General features: G+C 39.7%; 1 protein-coding gene across 1 annotated transcript in view; it reads left to right on the top strand.

Annotated features, from left to right (window-relative positions):
• LOC143297382 (unconventional myosin-IXb-like) overlaps positions 1-19,152 on the top strand; it is a 124,899-nt gene that overhangs the window by 68,586 nt on the left and 37,161 nt on the right. The window contains 5 exon segments of the mRNA XM_076609698.1: positions 79-312; positions 1,781-1,829; positions 4,877-4,975; positions 14,506-14,764; positions 18,125-18,166. Coding sequence (XP_076465813.1) covers positions 79-312; positions 1,781-1,829; positions 4,877-4,975; positions 14,506-14,764; positions 18,125-18,166 — 683 coding nt within the window.

The following is a 19,152-nucleotide window of genomic DNA, read 5'->3' as shown; positions in this document are numbered from 1 at the left end:
TTATTACCGTTATTATAATCATCATGAATATTATCATTATCAGTGTGCAACATGTCTGAAGCTGTTCAGTGTCGGCAGGAGCAGTGGCATCCTGGAAGACTCAGACTCGGAGGCGGCCTCTGTCGATGCTCGCAGTCAGCGCGAGTCGCTCACCTCATTGGCTGCCAGCTCGTCCTCGGCTCCACCCACCCCTGAGGTGCAGGCAGGGGGCAGCACCCAGCCCATGGTGGCGGCAGCAGCGGCGGCGGCGGCAGCAGTTGGGCGACGAGAGGTGTACCTGGTGGAGGCTGGGAGCTCTCCCGGCGGGGCCAGGTGAGAGACAGGTTGGAGGGTGGTTGGGTATCTTCCTTTTTTTTTTTTTTTTTTTTTTTTTTTTTGTGAGGAGTGTGGGGGGATGGGCAGGAGTCTTTCTGCATTGTTACAGATTTCTGTATTGGCATTTTTAATGATTTTTTTTATCTTCTCTTCTTCCATTGTTTTACCTTGTTTCAGTATAAAGACACACACTTCAGTTATGTGATTCCTGGATCCCCATCTGCACGCTTTTCAGTGTAACAAAAAATTCATTCATGACATAACTTATAAGCAGTTGATTTTTAGTTTAACTACACATACTCTACTGTGACCCACAAGTGCAGACTCCAGCAAGGGTCTGATCCCTGTCCTGTGCAAACTATTACCCGTCTATGCGGAGAAAACGAAAGTAGCTACGGTTGATAACCTCCTGTTAGTAACAGTTAATTTTAGATATGATGCATATCCCCAGGTTGGACATTGATCAGCTTTTGAGGCTTGTCACGTGAATGAGAGAGTGAACACAATTTGAGGCAGTTTGCACTTTTACATGACTTAGCATTACGATACACCCAGGTCAAAGCCTTTCATCAGCGGTATTGCCTTTCTGTGATGTTGTATTGCTTGTTTGCTCGTTTCTTGTTGGTCATTTGGCTTTGCGTTCAGTGAAGCTGAAACGATTGACCAGTGTACTGGACACATCCAACAGTTTTCTTCGTTTTTTGCATTCATGAGCTGCATCTCCCACTTTAACTCACTCAGTACGGCCAGCCCTCTCTTCTCCTCAACACAGACCCCTCGGATGTCCAGTGGGTGTCTCAGTGACCCAACCTGTAGCTTCTGTCGTCAGAATTGTGGTATTCTTTGTCAACATTCACCTCTTCAGTATAAGAGCCTTCCGCTTGCAATATTTTGATGGTGGTAATTGGGGTAAAACGCTGTTAACGTCGTCTCTTTCGCCGTTCGTATGGAGAGAGTTAACTTGTGCGTACCAGTGGGCTTTTACGTACATTTTCCCTGCCATGTAGACAGCTGTACTGTTATTTTCAGTGCTGTGTATGCTGGGTTTGTTCTTGTTTCCATAGCTGTGTGAAGTGCTGACATGGATTGCAGGATCTTTAACATAGTCATGTTGGATGTATGCACAAAGGGGTTTGAGGCACTTGAGGGTCTGCACATCTGTTGACCTGGGAGATGGGAAAATCTCCACCTTTAGCCACCAGGTGCCTTGACTGGAATTCGAACCCAGGCTCCTCAGATTTAAAATTGTACACTTCAACCACTCTGCTGTTGTACCTGTCATCAGGCTGTTTTCTTTGTATTGACCAGTATTACCAAACAGCTGTGTGTGTGTGTGTGTGTGTGTCTGTGTTATTTGTGTGTGTGTGTGTGTGTGTGTGTGTGTGAGTGTGTGTGTAGAAACAGTTTCCCCATGTTTGGCATCCCCTGATGAACCCTGTGTGTGTGTGTGTGTGTGTGGAAACAGGGTACAGGAGCTGGCCAAGACATTCCAGTCCACCCCACAGAAAGAAGAGGTAAAGAACCGTTGATGATGATGTTGAAGAGCGCTTGGTGCACTGGGTGTATGCACGCATGGGGGTGGGGCTGTTGGCAATGTGTGTGTGTGTGTGTGTGTTCAGGTCAGTCACACATGTCGTGTGTGGTTTTTAGGCCTGGTGTCCACAGCCCCTTATCCCCCCCCCTCCCACATCATCACTTCACCTCTTCCCAGTTTCTTTCCCCACTCTCTTCCTCTAGCTACTGTTCTTTTAGCTGTCTCCTCCCCCCCTCCACCCTCACAACACTTTCTTCGATGAGTGTATGAGAACCTGTGTGTTTGCACATGGGTGTAGTGCGTATGTGTGTGTGTGTATGAGTATTACAGACGTCGTCAAGCAATATCTCTGTTAAAATGTTTTTATGGGTATTGGAATTTGTCATTTCATTATGATTGTACTTTTCATACTGGTGTTTTTATACATTTTCAATCTTTTTTTTTTTTTTTCTTTTCCTTGCGAATCATGGTTTCATTGTGATTTTTTTTCTCATGATCGTTACAGCTGCATTTTTGCTTGCCTGTAGTGTGTCACTGCCAGCCGTGTATGATAGACTTTGCCCTTTGCATTGTTTGGGTTCTGGGGGCAGGGGCCTGGGATGCTTGGGATTAATCTGCCTGAGGTGTGGTGGAACGCTGCTCCACCACTTTGCTTTGGTACTGTTGTTGTGACGGAACGGCGATTGGTCGACAGCCGAACTACGGGGGAGGGGGAGGGGGGATTGGATAACTTGTGCTAGTTTTGACTGACTGGGAAATGATGCTCAAGTTTGTTTTTTTTTTAGAGCTTGAATGTTTTGTGGTTGTTGTTGATTATTAGAGGGGAAAAGGGGTGTGGGGGTGGGGCAGGAATCATGAAATCAGAAAAAAATGAGGATGATTTATTTTCATTCCTTGCTGCCTTTCATTATGCATATTTCGCTATACTGGATAAAAATAAGATAGTTTTCACACATAGCGAGATGTGTGAAAGTGGGTGATAGTTTTGCCACACAGCAAGATGTGTGAAAGTGGGGGATAGTTTTGCCACACAGCAAGATGTGTCAAAGTGGGGGATAGTTTTGCCACACAGCAAGATGTGTCAAAGTGGGGGATAGTTTTGCCACACAGCAAGATGTGTGAAAGTGGGGGATAGTTTTGCCACACAGCAAGATGTATGAAAGTGGGGGATAGTTTTGCCACACAGCAAGATGTGTCAAATTGGGGGATAGTTTTGCCACACAGTAAGATGTGTCAAAGTGGGTGATAGTTTTGCCACACAGCAAGATGTGTGAAAGGGGGGGGATAGTTTTGCCACACAGCAAGATGTGTCAAATTGGGTGATAGTTTTGCCACACAGCAAGATGTGTCAAAGTGGGTGATAGTTTTGCCACACAGCAAGATGTGTGAAAGTGGGTGATAGTTTTGCCACACAGCAAGATGTGTGAAAGTGGGGGATAGTTTTGCCACACAGCAAGATGTGTCAGAGTGGGTGATAGTTTTTCCACACAGCAAGATGTGTCAAAGTGAGTGATAGTTTTGCCACACAGCAAGATGTATGAAAGTGGGTGATAGTTTTCCCACACAGCAAGATGTATGAAAGTGGGGGATAGTTTTGCCACACAGCAAGATGTATGAAAGTGGGTGATAGTTTTGCCACACAGCAAGATGTATGAAAGTGGGGGATAGTTTTGCCACACAGCAAGATGTGTCAAAGTGGGTGGTTATTTCTTGAGGAATGGATTGAAATTCTCTGGGGGAGGGGATGTTTCAGATTTTGACTGAAAAGCCTCAGACCTGCATCAGAGTTAATCAGGTAATTGAGAAAGAAGTTCTTAATTGTGATCATCAGCTAGAGATAATGAACCTCTGTCATAAGTCAGGCATATGATTGTGCGTATGGGTTCATTCGTAAACCATGAGTTATTAGATTTGATAAAATTTAAGGTTCAAGGAATTCAAGGCCACAGTTACTGTCTGATCAAATGCCAGAGCTGGGATTTCTTTAGTCAGGGAATGTGTTCACAGAAGACAAACTGTGGATGTGTGGTGGGTTGGGGGAAATGGTTGACCAGATCACAGATGGAAAGGAGGAGGCGGGGGGGAGTTAGAGGTTAATAAATCAGTAAGCAAGAGAAACAAGGGCTTTGAGGTGGGGTTAGAAAAGTGTGTACCAGTGGTAAACAGGGGCTTTGAGTTGGGGTTAGAAAAGTGTGTACCAGTGGTAAACAGGGGCTTTGAGTTGGGGTTAGAAAAGTGTGTACCAGTGGTAAACAAGGGCTTTGAAATGGGGTTAGAAAAGTGTGTACCACTGGTAAACAGAGGCTTTGAAATGGGGTTAGAAAAGTGTGTACCAGTGGTAAACAAGGGCTTTGAAATGGGGTTAGAAAAGTGTGTACCACTGGTAAACAAGGGCCTTTGAAATGGGGTTAGAAAGGGTGTACCAGTGGTAAAAAGTTGGGGTTAGAAAAGTGTGTACCAGTGGTAAACAAGGGCTTTGAGATGGGGTTAGAAAAGTGTGTACCACTGGTAAACAAGGGCTTTGAGTTGGGGTTAGAAAAGTGTGTACCAGTGGTAAACAAGCACTTTGAGGTGGGGTTAGAAACGTGTGTACCAGTGGTAATTGTTCATCACTTTGTCAAGAGGTAAGGAGAGTTATTTGGGGAGAGGTTGGCTTGAAGTTGTTTTGCTTTATGACAGGTTGTTGAGTGGATGTGTTGTGAATGTCTGGGTAATGTGTGCATCAGTCACTCATTCTTTCCCCAGTATTTGTCTGTCTTAAGAAATCTGTTCTTGTATGCTTGCACAAGTTTCAGAGTTAAAACGAAGTAAAGCAGTATATTTCAACTTTTTTTTTTTCTTTTTCTTTTTTTTTGCCTTTGTTTATGCCATTCTTTGCATGCTATTTCAAAAGCCACCTCTTTTCAAACTATATCACAGAATTTAAGCCTGATCTCAATATTTCATTGTGTATTTCCATATTTACACATCTTGACTATCATTGGCTTGATATGTACGAACCGTCCATTGGCTTCCCTGCTAATCTAGATGGATGGGCGGACCTATTTTGTTCGTCGTGGGTCACAAAGACTTCGTCAGAAACGTTACCCAGCTCCCCTCGCCAAGCAGGAGTCGTTTTCAGACGTGGTGAGATTTCTGCTTCAGGGGCCAGGCAACCTGTATAATCCTTCACCTTTTCTTTTATTTATATATACTCCTGACACTTAACTCTTTGGTGTACTGGTGCTTTTCTTGGGTGTAACGGAGCTTTTCTCTGGTGTAGATGCTTTTTTGACCTAGCTTTTTACCTTCTGCTTTCTGCGGCTGTTCCTCTTGTAATGCATTATCTTATTCAGTTGTGTATATGATATGTATATGTATATATATATATAAAGATTAAAACGGAATTAAAAAGATAAAGTTGAATAGGGAATTTGAAAAGGTGGAACAGAGTATGAGTGTGTGTGTGTGTGTGTGTTTCTTTCTTTCTTTCTTTAGTTTAACATCTTTTCACTGTGAGTGATATCAGATAAGTCTCTGTATGTGAGTGTGTGTTTCAGTTTCAAGAAGGCGTCAAAGCATGTGGACTGAATTATACAGGCCACGTCACATCTGCTCTGTGTGTGTGTGTGTGTGTGTGTGTGTGTGTGTGTGGAGGGATATTACTCGTTGAACAGGATTAACAGTTTGTTTAACATGGAACAGAGCAGACGAAGAGGGTGATCAAGTGAGTAAATGAATGAATGAATATCTAAAGTTTCTGATTGTCTACATTATACATCTGTGAACCCTGCAGCTTAGAGCCTCTGTCAAACAGCAGTATATTTTTCCATTTTACTTTCTTTTTCTTTTGTCTGTGGTTGATATTGTCCAGCTCCATCCAGAACCAGCCCTCCCACTTTGTCATCTTTAGCTATTTTCCCCCACTTGTTTTCAGCTTTCCCCTTCAACCAGTTTTTCAACTTCGGTTTTCTGATGCCGTATGTCCATAAACCAGCCTTGTGTATTTCTGAAGGAGAATGGTTTGTGTACCTGCAGAACCATCGTCATGTGTCGGTCAGTGTGTCTGCTGCATGGTGTTCTGAGAATTATATGGCCAGTTCCGGCATTTGAATTAGAAGTTTAGGGCCGTCTGACGTGTCAGATAAGTGAAATGGAAAATAAGAAAAGCCTACAGACTCCAATACACAAGGTGGATGCATGCGTGTGCATACACTTATGCACACTCTCTCACACACGCACACACATACACACACCCCCCCCACAAATATGTACACATGCAAACTTGCACAAATATCACTCATAATAAAAAGACATGAAATTACTGAACGCATACATATATTCATATACTGAAAGAGTTGTATGTAAAGATCCAACCTTCGACGTTAAGATCAAAGTCCCTGCTCACCATTTCATATTAGTATTGTTGTGTGACAGAAAAGAACTGATCCAGCTCTTTCTCATTTTTCGTTCTCCATTCCTTCGACTTCACTGACAGACATTGTATTAGACAAGAAAAGCCACAGAGTCAAGAAGTCATTGGTGGAAGATACCTGAAATATTGCAGGGAAAACATCAACAGAAAAGGCACAGTTGATAGATGTCCTTTAATCAGCTTCATCTGTTCTCCTGCCATCCTTTTCCCTTTTGTCTCACGCAAGGATAGTTTAGAAACGACACACGTTGATCGTCATAGCTTTTGTCAAGGTTTAGCAGAACAAGTTACACACTTTGATCTTCATAGCTTTTGTCAAGGTTTAGCAGAACAAGTTACACACTTTGATCTTCATAGCTTTTGTCAAGGTTTAGCAGAACAAGTTACACGCTTTGATCGTCATAGCTTTTGTCAAGGTTTAGCAGAACAAGTTACACAGTTTGATCTTCATAGCTTTTGTCAAGGTTTAGCAGAACAAGTTACACACTTTGATCTTCATAGCTTTTGTCAAGGTTTAGCAGAACAAGTTACACACTTTGATCTTCATTGCTTTTGTCAAGGTTTAGCAGAACAAGTTACACACTTTGATCTTCATAGCTTTTGTCAAGTTTTAGCAGAACAAGTTACACACTTTTGATCTTCATAGCTTTTGTCAAGGTTTGGCAGAATATGGACCAAATGAAATTAGAAGTTTAGAAATTGAGTATTTTGTTTGTAGTATTTTCAGTTTTTATGGACATTTAGACCAAATGGAACAAGAAAATTAGAAGTCATTAACTGTTTGTTAGCAGAATTTTCAATTTTTCAGAATGTTTGGACCAAACCCAACTAGAAAAATTAAATTAGAAGTCATTTGTTTGTGAGCAGAATTTTCAATTTTTCGGAACATTTAGACCAAACAACACTAGAAAATTAGAAGTCATTAACTGTTTGTTAACAGATTTTAATTTTATGTTCATAAAAATTAGACCAAATTAATGTAGAAAAATGAGAAGTTTTACCCCTTTTCTTTGCAGTAATTTAAAAGTAAGAAGTCACACACTTTTTGTTTGACATATTTTCAGTTAGCTGTTGCAGCTTAGAATTTCTGGTTATTGCTGCCTTATTTGAAATAGTGCTGCTGCTGATGATGGCTATAGAGCATAACTAACTTGCAACAGCTGATTATAACCTGTAGTTGTTTTTGTTTTGTTTTTGCTTCCATATGGAATGTATGTGGTCAGTTTGATCAAGTTTATTGGGTTTCACGTAATTGAAAAAAAAAAAAAAAATTCTGATAAAGATGTTTGTGAAGATGTGTTTCATGTATGAAGGGAGCATAAGGAAGCATGACCATAAGGAACTTTTCACTGTTTATTGTTGGTTGTAGTTCGCCACATGGTCGTTCTATACTGAGCCATTGAAAATTTGTGAAGTCACGATCCATTTATGGCTTGCTGTTTTATCAAATGGCCTTGAAATGATCAACTTTACAGATTAAGAAAGAAACATTTATGTTGAATTCATTGCAATAATTCTTTGTTTTCAAATGTAAACTAGATGCGAAAGGAAAGTGCCACATGATTATGAGATAGGTACACAGGCACATGCACATAGCACAGCCAAAACAGCTAGGTATGGCGTCCATAGATGGCCTTTGGGACTAATGTCAAGACCGAAGAAGAATACCTGACAAAACATGTACAGAATAATTACTGTTGATATTATGCTTTGACATATGATTTGATTGTGAATAATTGTGTACATATTCAGTATGATCAGATCAGATAAAATTTCAGAAAGAAATGTTTGAAGAAAAAAAAAAATAACACTGTGATCTTCCTCTTACTCAAATAGGCTCTGAATTCATGCAATACCAGTTCTCAGACAGAGAGTTAATGGGAACAAGATGGAAATGGATGATTATTCAATAAAATCCATGGTCCCTCCTTAAGAGGGTATCGTGAACCAACAGTCCAAAACTGTAAAGAGTGAGACACAGAAAGATTTTACCGTATTTGAAGATCACATTTTTTCCCCAATCAAGTTTCATTCTTGATAAAGAAGAGATTACAGTAAGAAAATGCAGAAAGGAGCGAATTTCCCTTGTTCACCTGTGTCTTCAGGGCAGGTGTGGGTGACAGGGAAAATAAAGCTGAAAGTCGTGGGGATTGGTACAATAGGCATCAGAACAGTTGTGTGAGGATATTGTACAGAACGTGAGTCGGCAACCACAGTGTTTGCTTTTTGCAGGTCTTTACAGACCATGTGGGTTTTAAGCTGGTAATTGTGTGTGCACTGTGTGACTTTGAAGTTTATTGCCCTGACCTGTGTGTGAACATAGAGAAACAGCTCAGAAACTGATCAGAGACTTGAAAGTTTTTCATCTTTCTCATGGTCGTTTGTGTGGGTAGTGCAAAACTGAGCCCTTTTTCCTTCATTGTGTTTTTAGTTGTAACCACTTCTTATCCTGCAGAATAGAAAACAAAAAACCCCATCAGAATTGAAAGTTCTGAATCTTGCGATCTTACTTTGTAACTGGTTTTTAATTTTGATCTGACTAGCATCTTTCAGTTTTCAGTGCTGCAGAAATACAGATTGTTCTTTTGAGTGCATGTGCCTTGGACAGTTGGAACCATAATGAATGAATGAGAGGGAAAAGAGAAGAAGAAAAAGGAAATTCTGGGAAAAGTGCCTACACTGTTACAGTTTTGACTAGAGTTACATATTTTCATTGCGTAGCTCACCCAAGTTTATGGACTCACTTTTTATTAAAAAACCCGAACTATTTTGATACTAATGTTAAGCAGAGCATGAGACTAACTGAAAGACTAGTTGGCACTCTAACTGAACTTAAGACACTTGTATAAGTTATAACTGAACTCTGTCAAGATGCATATATAACTGAACTCAGTCAAGATGCTAAAGTGTATAATTGAATTCAATCAAGATGCTTATGTAACTGAATTCAATCAAGATGCATGTGTGATTTATTATATAACTGAACGCAGTCAAGATGCTTATGATCATTACTGACTGCAATCAAAAAGTCTTATATTACTGAATTCAACCAGTACATCTGTATTACTGAATTAATTTAAGATGCATATGATATCGAATTCAATCAAGATGCTTGATAATAACTGAATTAAATCAAGATGCTTATATTACTGAATTCAATTAAGACACTGATACAACTGTTTATATATATATATATATGATAATCAGTCATGTCCGACTTTGACCATCAGAACAGCAGAGGAGGCAACTGCTGTTCCGACTATTTGGGCTAGAATTTGATTATAGTGGAGAGTGTCTTGCCGAAGTTACATCCCCACTCTCTTGGCCAAGAGGGTTTTAGGACAGTCGGCGTTGGGATGGTTCCCACACCACTGAATTCAGTGAAGATGCTCATGCTACTGTGTACAGTCAGGATACTTGTACTGCTGAATTGAATCAAGACACATGTTGAACTGATTTCAGCAGTGGAGGCAGCTGCTGTCATGACTTCTTCTTCTGCGTTCACTCGTATGCACACGAGTGGGCTTTTACGTGTATGACCGTTTTTACCCCGCCATGTAGGCAGCCATACTCCGTTTTCGGGGGTGTGCATGCTGGGTATGTTCTTGTTTCCATAACCCACCGAACGCTGACATGGATTACAGGATCTTTAACGTGCGTATTTGATCTTCTGCTTGTATATACACACGAAGGGGGTTCAGGCACTAGCAGGTCTGCACATATGTTGACCTGGGAGATCGTAAAAATCTCCACCCTTCACCCACCAGGCGCCGTCACCGTGATTCAAACCCGGGACCCTCAGATTGACAGTCCAACGCTTTAACCACTCGGCTATTGCGCCCGTCACTGTCATGACTATCTGGGCCAGAATTTGATTATAGTGCAGAGTGTCTTGCCCAAGTTACATCCCCACTCTCTCGGCCAAGAGGGCTTTAAACCCTTTGAGCCCTGACCACTGCTTTACCGGTGGTAGAGAAAAATGACATAATGCCTAGCCACCAGTTGAGCGGTGCGTAAACACTTGTGTCGTGTTTTGCTATTGGTTGATTTATATTGAAGAGCCAATCAGAAAAACCGTAATATTCTGACGTCAGCGAACGAAGTACTAACATGGCCGCGCCTTTTCACTGTGTTTTGTGCATGTGCTTTGGATAAAAAAAGATCGATTTCAATATAAGTCAACCAATAGCAAAACACGACACAAGTGTTTACGAATAAAATACGAAAATTATTTATCTTTCCTAATACACATCACCATCAATATCCATCGACATGCATACCAGGTTCCACAACTCATTTTTTCCAATTTAATTATTATGCATTTCCACCAATTTTAATATTATTTGAAATAATGCCTTGTATTTTTTCAATTATTAAAACTGATGCAATAATATACAGAATTCTGCAACACATTTTTCATTAATCAAATGTATTTCCACCTACTGTAAATCACTGTAAATAATTTTGTCTATCTCATGGATGTGCTGTGGCTTAATGATCGATCATTTCCATTCACAAACTCAGAAACAATTATTATGAATTGCGTGGATCATGCCAAGATATATTTTACTTGTCTGGTGACTAGCGATCTTTGTTCTTATCATTTTATAGTCTAAAAATGAAATTTTCCATGATATTAACTGAACTACCTTTCACCTTGTTTAGAGACACTGCTTTGGCAAGGTCGCCCCAGTGGTTGCAACTGATGCAAGGCAGAGCGTTAAGTCTCCTAGTAACTTAAATTACCTAGATTAAACAGACAAACAAACCAAGGCTGTGACCTAAAGGCACTTCCGGCCTCGGACAAATGCTTCGTCTGCTCTTGTTGCAAGTTTCAAATAATTGTTTAAAAGTTTCCAAAGCCATCTATATATTATTTGTTTAACACATTGTAACAGTCCACAAAAATGAACTAAAATGATGTAAATATGTTCTTTTCGGACTGGTTACATAAGTGAAGATTCTTATTTCACTTAATTCAGTCAAGATGCTTAAGTAATTCAATTCAGTCCCTGAATTCAATCAGGACGCTTAGTTATATGACTGACTTCAGTGAAAATGCTTGAATATAAGTTCATTATAAAGGAATATAATCAAGATGCTTGTATTACTCAATTGAATTAATATGCTTATATAACTGAATTCAATCAAGATGTTTATAACTTAATTAAACCAAGATGATTTTTAACTGAATTCAACCAAGATGCTTATGTTACTGAATTCAATCAAGATCGTCACAACGTAATTGAATTCAATCAAGATATATAATTGAATCAGTTAAGATGATTATATAACGGAGTGAAGTCAAGACACTTCAATGACTGAATTCAGTTTAAAACACTGTATGTTCTTGTTACGTTCCACACTAACCCTACAGAACCTGAAGTCGTGGAGAACACACAGTTCTGTTATGTTCAGCACCAATGTCGTGTTGAATAATTGAGCAGTGAATTCATTCATTGATAATCAACCTGTAACAACTTTTGTTTGTTGTCGTCTAACACCTGGCCCTGTTCTTAGCAATGCAGGTTTTGTGTCCAAGTCACTGATCTTTTATTAATGATGTAATGACAGTCTGTGTGCAGATTGGATTTCTGAGCTCTTGACCGATTACTAACAATACTTGTTCACAGTAAAATGTTCATGGTTGCAATAGACTGGATTTGCAAAGTGATGCACTTGGTGATCGAAAACTAAACATGTTTCTGTTTGATATCTGTCTGTCCCTCCCTGTGTGTGTGTGTGTGTGTGTGTGTGTGTGTGTGTTTCTCTATGTATGTCACTCTCTGTCTTCTGTTGATTTGTATTTATTGAAAAGAAAGAAATGCTAAATTATAAAAGAGATGACTGTTTGTTGTTTAACTTTAAATGTCTGTTTTTGTCCGTATGTCTATCATATATTAAACTGTATGTTTCCATAATTTCATGTTAATGAAAACATTATTTTTTTTCTGGATATTGCTCCATATTGGTTGATTTTTTTAAAAAGCTTTTTGTTTTGTTTTGGTCAAGTGGGGTGGTTATTTATTTTTAGAGCAGGATGATTTGCATGTTCCATCATAAAGAAACTGTAGCAATTATGCTAAGTCCATGGGTGATGACTGGGCATAGTAAGGAAGAACATGGCTGTCATTGTAATGAAATTATTCTGAAAGTGTGTAGTTGGGAAAACAAGTTGTGAAGAAAAGGTGTTGTGATTGGATGAAATTCAGACAAGAGAAGAAAAGGTGTTCTGATTGGATAAAATTGTTGAGAAAGGCATTCTGATTGGATTAAACAGGAGACACGATGTTAGCAAAATGAACAGGATATGGGGTGTGAAAAAAATGCATGTTGATTACAAGATTTTTTTTTGTTTTAGTTGGATTTTTTTTTTTCAAAATCTGTTTCTCATGGGCCTTTTTCATATCTCATTACTTTATATTACTTTTGATGTTTCAAAGACACTTTTTAATTTTATTATTATTTTTTTTTTTTACATCCCATTACCCTACATGTATTCATAGATGTGCACTGAAGTTGTAATATATGGCTCATGAATATGTATCTCTTGTTTTGATGTGTATGTATGTGAAACATTTTACTCCCCAGCATTTCAGTTTGTGGCGGTTTGATTTTTGCAATAGATTCGTTTGCACTGAATGCATGGTGTGGACTTCACCTCAGACCTCTTGACCACCATTCGTTGATCAAAGAAAGATGGGGAATATTCCCTTCCCAGTTCAGGGATGGAATCTGATTATTCTTCTCAGAACTCGTGTCGACATCAACATGCACCTCCCAGTGCATTATAGGCATTCAGATAATGTGCCTGTCATACGTTCCTTTGGGAGAACTTGGGGAAAAAAAAAAAAGGAGGGGGGGCGGGGGGGGGGGGGGGGGGCGCAACGGGTATTTGACCTGCAGGCATTCTGGTTCTGTCATTTGCGTGTGTGTGTGTGTGTGTGTGTATAATTAAAGCCAAGACACAAAGGAAAACAGGAAGAAAAACTCATTACTATTTTGGTCTGTACTGTAAATTTTATATGGGAATTTATATTTTGTTACTTTCTTTTCTGTCGCAGTTTGTATGTCAAATGTGACGTAAATGTGTGAATTTGTAAATATAATTATGCCACACACATTGCATTCTGTGATTGTAAGCTGTGGCTTATGAATTGTATACTGTATAGCTTATAGATAATATTCTGTAGTGTTTAAATTTGTAATTGCGATAGTTTCACTTGGGGAAAATAGTGTTTCAGTTGCAAATTGTGGTGGTTCACTTGGGGAAAATAGTGTTTCAGTTGCAAATTGTGGTGGTTTCAGTTTTTTTGGGAAAATTAGTATTACAGTAGGGAATGTTGTGATGATTTTAGTTGCAAAAAAAAATGATAGTGTTTCATTTGGAAAGTTTGGTGGTTTTGATTTGGAGAGAAAATGATTCAGATGGAAATTATGGTGGTTTTAGTTAGGGAGAAAAAAAAAGTGTTGCAGTTGAAATTTGTGGTTTCAGTTTGGAAAATAAATGACAGTCTTTGAGTTTGAAATTGCAGTTGTTTCAGTTAGGGGTAAATGACCGTGTTTCAGCTAAAATTGTGGCGGTTTTAGTTGGGGAAAATGGCGTTTCATTTGGAATTTATAGTTGTTTCCTTTGGAAATTATTCTCCACATGTGTGCTGCTCATTTACCTAGGTTGGCATGCATTCGGATCGTTCTGTTGCTTGTAATGAGCATGTTTGAACCTAAAGTTTTGTTTCAGCATGTTGTTTGCTTGAATAGTGGTGGATTTACAGGCCTGAGTGAAGGGGGTGGGGAGGGCAGGGGGAGTGTGAGGAACAGAAAATGTGGATACTGCTGTTATTCACAGATCATAGTGGAGAAAAGCTGTGCATGTTTATGATGAGGTTTGACTATGAAAGCCTGGTTTTTGAGGAAAAAAATGTATGGATCGAATTCTGTTAGTGTCATACTATGTTGGAAAGTGGTTGTACATAACAGATAACTGTTGATGATCGGTCTTAGAGAAGAGAACGACATAGAAACAAGGTGGAAGTTATGACTGGAAGAAATAGGAAACTTGTAGAAAAAAATCATCCTTTTTATACATGTCTATCTGGTGAATGTGTTCTTTTCTTTAAGCATAAACTCAGAACTTAAACTTTATGGTAAAGCAGATTATCTTTCAGTAAAACTTGGAGTGCTAAGGGAACAATGGGTAAGAAACCTCAATGACAAGGGCTGTAACTCTGCATGTCACCAGGAACAGTCACCCCCGAAGGACGTGCCGATGCCTGAGGTCACGACGCCCGAGGTCACAACGCCGGAGGTCACGACCCCTCCAGCAGGGGTCACCCTGACCCCAGACAACCTCCAGGCCATTGAGGAGGCTGTGGCCAAGGGGAGGGCATCCCGCCTGGAGCCGCATGACTCGGACGAGTTGCGGGTCTTGCCCACCGACCCCTCCACCCACCTCAGCCCTCTGCACAAAGCTCGGAAACACATCAAGAACTTCATGGGAGGTGAGGGGGATGTGCTGGTCATGGTGGTGGTGGTGGCTGTGATGGATGAAGAGGGGGGGGTGTGGGGGGGGTTAGGGGGCTGGGAGGGGGGAGGGATTCTGGAGACAAGGAGGGGGGTGGAGGTGGGCCGAATGGTTTGGGTGGATGAGGGTGTTTCTGAAAGCAAGTGGTGAATGTCAGTGTGTTTGTTGTTTTTGTTTTTGTAACTTTCATTGTCGTTTTTGTTTCATTCTTTTTGGTTTTAATGGAGAATAGGGTGCAGGGTTAGGATCTGATCAACGTTTCAAATGAAGCATCAAAAACAGATGCTGTATTCTGTTGTTTGATCTGCAGTTATGCAAGAAGTAGAGAATATAAATAGTGTCCGCTTGATCTGTTCGTCTATGTCTCTGTACGGTTTGTAAATGTGAATTTCTGAAGAATAAAAATCATGGCTTTCTTTGCTCTCTCCTCTCTTTCTGTGCCCCCCCTCCTCACTTCCACCCCCCTTCATCTTTGCCTTCCAGTCAGTTTATCTGAATTGTTTTTGTTAAATTTGTTTTATGTTGTTGTTTTTAGTTTGTTTGTTTGTTTATCCTCCCCCCCCCCCTTTTTTTTTCCATCTCCTACCCTCAAGCTTCCTGTTATTTCTCACCCATGTTTATCACCACATCAAGAAGGCTTGAGCTTTGCAAAGGCTTTGGATTGTACAGTAGTTGTGATTTAACATAAAAGAAAGAAGCAAGAACAAAAAAAAACCACAACAAAAAACACAAAACATGGCAGTTATGCAGTGCAAGGATCTATTTGCATTAGAGGAATTAACTCTCTCCATACGAACGGCGAAAGAGACGACGTTAACAGCGTTTCACCCCAAGTTACCGCCATCAAAATATTGCAAGCGGAAGGCTCTTAAACTGAAGAGGTGAATGTTGACAAAGAATACCACAATTCTGACGACGGAAGCTAAAGGTTGGGTCATTCAGACACCCACTGGACATCCGAGGGGTCTGTGTAGAGGAGGAGAGAGGACTGGCCGTACTGAGTGAGTTAAGACAAAGAATGAAACAACAGCTAGGAGAAACTTACCAGTGTCTGGTGTGTAAAAACCTGCTGAAAGAAATGACTCGGAGCTGCAGCTCACATGAGCGGAGACAAAAAGGAAGAAAACAGATCTGCGTAAGTGATAACTTTTTGTTTTGTTTTGTGAAAGTTTACACGGCACTGGTCATCAAACCGCACACAAGTTATTTTCTTCCCTCAAGAACTGAACAGGTTGTTACAGAAGTACAGACCAGAAAAGATGAAGACAGTGTTGTACTGCAGCATTTTGGTTTGTTTGTCTGGGGAGATCACTTTAGATCTTCAGAATGTCTGTTGCAACTTCAAAAAAAAAAAGAAGAAAAAAAAAAGAAAAAACAAAAAAAGAAAAGAAAAAAAAGAAAGAAACAAGAGAGGCAAGGCCTTCAACACTCACTTGTGATAAATTAAGTCCCCTAGCATTAATTACAGAGTAATTTCCCTTCTTTACCCTCTGCACCAAAACATTTGCAAAATAAATAAAAATTCCATGCTTAGCAAAAGAAGTTCCTGTTAGAACAAAAATGATAATAATGACTCCTCTTGTTGTTGTGTCAGAATAAGAGGTCAAAGTGCCAAGTTTAGAGAATACAAAAAATATAAATATAACAGTAAATGCAGTTTGCCTATAATTAGGCTTCTTTTTTTAATTTTCTGTGTCCATCCCAGAGGTGCAATATTGTTTTAAACAAGATGACTAGAAAGAACTGAATTTTTCCTATTTTTATGCCAAAATTGGTGTCAACTGACAAAGTATTTGCAGAGAAAATGTCAGTGTTAAAGTTTACCACAGACACACGGACACACACACACACACACACACACAGACAACCGAACACCGGGTTAAAACATAGACTCACTTTGTTTACACAAGTGAGTCAAAAAGTGAATATGATTCAGTCAGAAAGTTCTGTTGGGATCTGCATGACGTTAGACACAGACATGACATGGCAGATTCTCTGAAGACTTTGTTTCATGATGCGAATGGATGTCTTGAAAGAAGTGAACATTTTTAATCAGATTTTAATGTTATAAACTCTGGAAGGTTTTTAAACTTTTAACTTGAAGCAGGGACTACTATTTATTTTACTTTTTTTTTTTTTTACCCCTGACTTGAAATAGATGCTAACATGGTGATAGCCTTGAGATGGCCGAAGTGGTTGGTGAGGTTCTGAGCTCCATAATTTGTGATTTGAGTCAGAAAGCAGGTCACCGAACTCCAGGCTTTCAAGTTATCTGTGCTAGCATTTTATTGATCAGGTGCAGAAGTGTTTGGAAGTGTTCATGGTGAGACAACAGTATGATGTGAAAGACTGCAAGTGTTCACTGCTTGTGGCTCAGCTCATCTGTGTTCAACCAAACAGTTTGAGAAGTTGTGCGCTTTGGCAGTGGTGTAGCTGTGGTAGTGCTCAGCTTGACTCTTTTCATGACTGATGGTGTCCATGCTTTGCCTACCTTAACTTTAGCTCTGTTGTGGTTTCTGTTTTGGATTTCCTGACACAGACACCTGCGTAATGCTAGAACTGGACAGCAGAAAAAAGAAAGAAAAAGGATTTGCAAGTGGATTACAACAACCGATAACATAAAAAAGCCAAATTTTTGGTAACGCTTTTTCTGTCCGCATAATGACAGAAATCAAGAAGGAAGAATATCTCAGAATGAAAAAGGTGTATGTCAGAGAGTTAGAGCTTTTATAATAGTCATAATCATTACAGTAATTGTGGCATTCAATTCAGAACTTGGCTAAAGCTCTGGCACACTCTTAGTTTGAGCAGGTAGAATATTATATGGATATTCATTTTGTCATTTTGCCGATTTAAATATTTTAGAATTAGAATTTGTTTATTTTCTACCTTATTTTGTTTTGGTATTAAGACTCGCTCTTGAGTGGCTTCTAGACCCCAGCCACAAACTTTTCAGATGTTCCAAAAATGGGTCATTGCTTGCCATGTGAAAATCAGATTTTGTAATTCTATATTCCTGTTTCATTTTTCATTGTTGTAGATGAGTGGGAAATACTGAATGGTCTGGCAGGGAATAGGCATGGTGTGAACCCACAAAAAGTGAAGCTGCTTACTGTAATGCATTTTCACTCCTCTTAGTTAGCCAAATCTTTTAAACTTCTGTGTCATTGTTTACCTGTACAGATGGGTGGGCTATAGTGTATGGTATGGCAGTGAAAAAAAAAACCCAGCTGCTTACTGTAAAGCTCCTTGGGTTACACTGTATGGCGTGGTACAGAAAATCCAAGCTTCTGATTGTTGTGAATTGACATCAGTGCCTCATGTTATGTCATCATAGCTGCCAGCCCCAAGCTTAGAACCAGGAAGATGAAGGACTCAGGTTGGCAACAAATATATATACACATATTTAAATTTCTGTTGCTTTTTTTTATATATTTTTTTTAATATGCTCTTTTGGAATCGTGTTTTGAATGTACACATATACATGTATGTTCAGCATTTGAGAATTTTCTGTTCAGCATTGAGCTGAAGTGTATGACGGTTTGAGAAATTTGGGGTGCATGACTGGTTGCAAGAGAATTTTTACTTGTTGTTTAAATTGAACAAGAAAAGTTGTAGTTTGTGGTGGAAAATGCATGTCATTGACAAGTGCATATTATGATTGTTTTTCACTGCAGTTTTTATTATTTTTTTCTCTGTGAGTATGTGTATTTGAATGTGTTGCCTATGAGAAAGTAAAAAAAAAAAAAGGTAAATGTTGACTGGCCTTCTTCTTTGTAGAAAAACATGACAAATTGGGTTTGATAAAGGACATGCATGTAGATGTCTTGAGCCAATCCTTAACTAGATGATTCTTCAGGGCAATATTCCCTTAGTGGAGTGATGGCCTAGAGGTAATGCGTCCACCTAGGAAGCGAGAGAATCTGAGCATGCTGGTTCGAATCACGGCTCAGCCGCCGATATTTTCTCCCCCTCCACTAGACCTGGAGTGGTGGTCTGGATGTGACGCAGAGAAGTAAACTACCAGTGTGGTTTAATGTGATGGAACATCCATGTCATGTTGCAAAGTATGATGGCAGTTTTCATGAGAGAGATGTCAAACTGAAGAACAACAACGGTTACAGTTACAAGGTGTCACAGCTCGCAGGCTGATCCACACATGCTACATCACATCACACTACACCACACTACAGCTGCCTTGAGAATCAGGAGAATAATGTTGCACATGGGCAGCTTCAGCTGTAGTGAAGAATGTTAGGGTAACATCATCGAGATCAGTCTAGCCAAGAGTTCATCACAGGCATCTAGTGACTAGATATGATGATGATACACTTGCTGCATAACTCCATATCATGAGAAAAGGCA

Source organism: Babylonia areolata, chromosome 22 (assembly GCF_041734735.1).
Source record: "Babylonia areolata isolate BAREFJ2019XMU chromosome 22, ASM4173473v1, whole genome shotgun sequence".
Taxonomy (NCBI): domain Eukaryota; kingdom Metazoa; phylum Mollusca; class Gastropoda; order Neogastropoda; family Buccinidae; genus Babylonia; species Babylonia areolata.
This window is presented reverse-complemented; position numbering and strand designations above follow the sequence as displayed.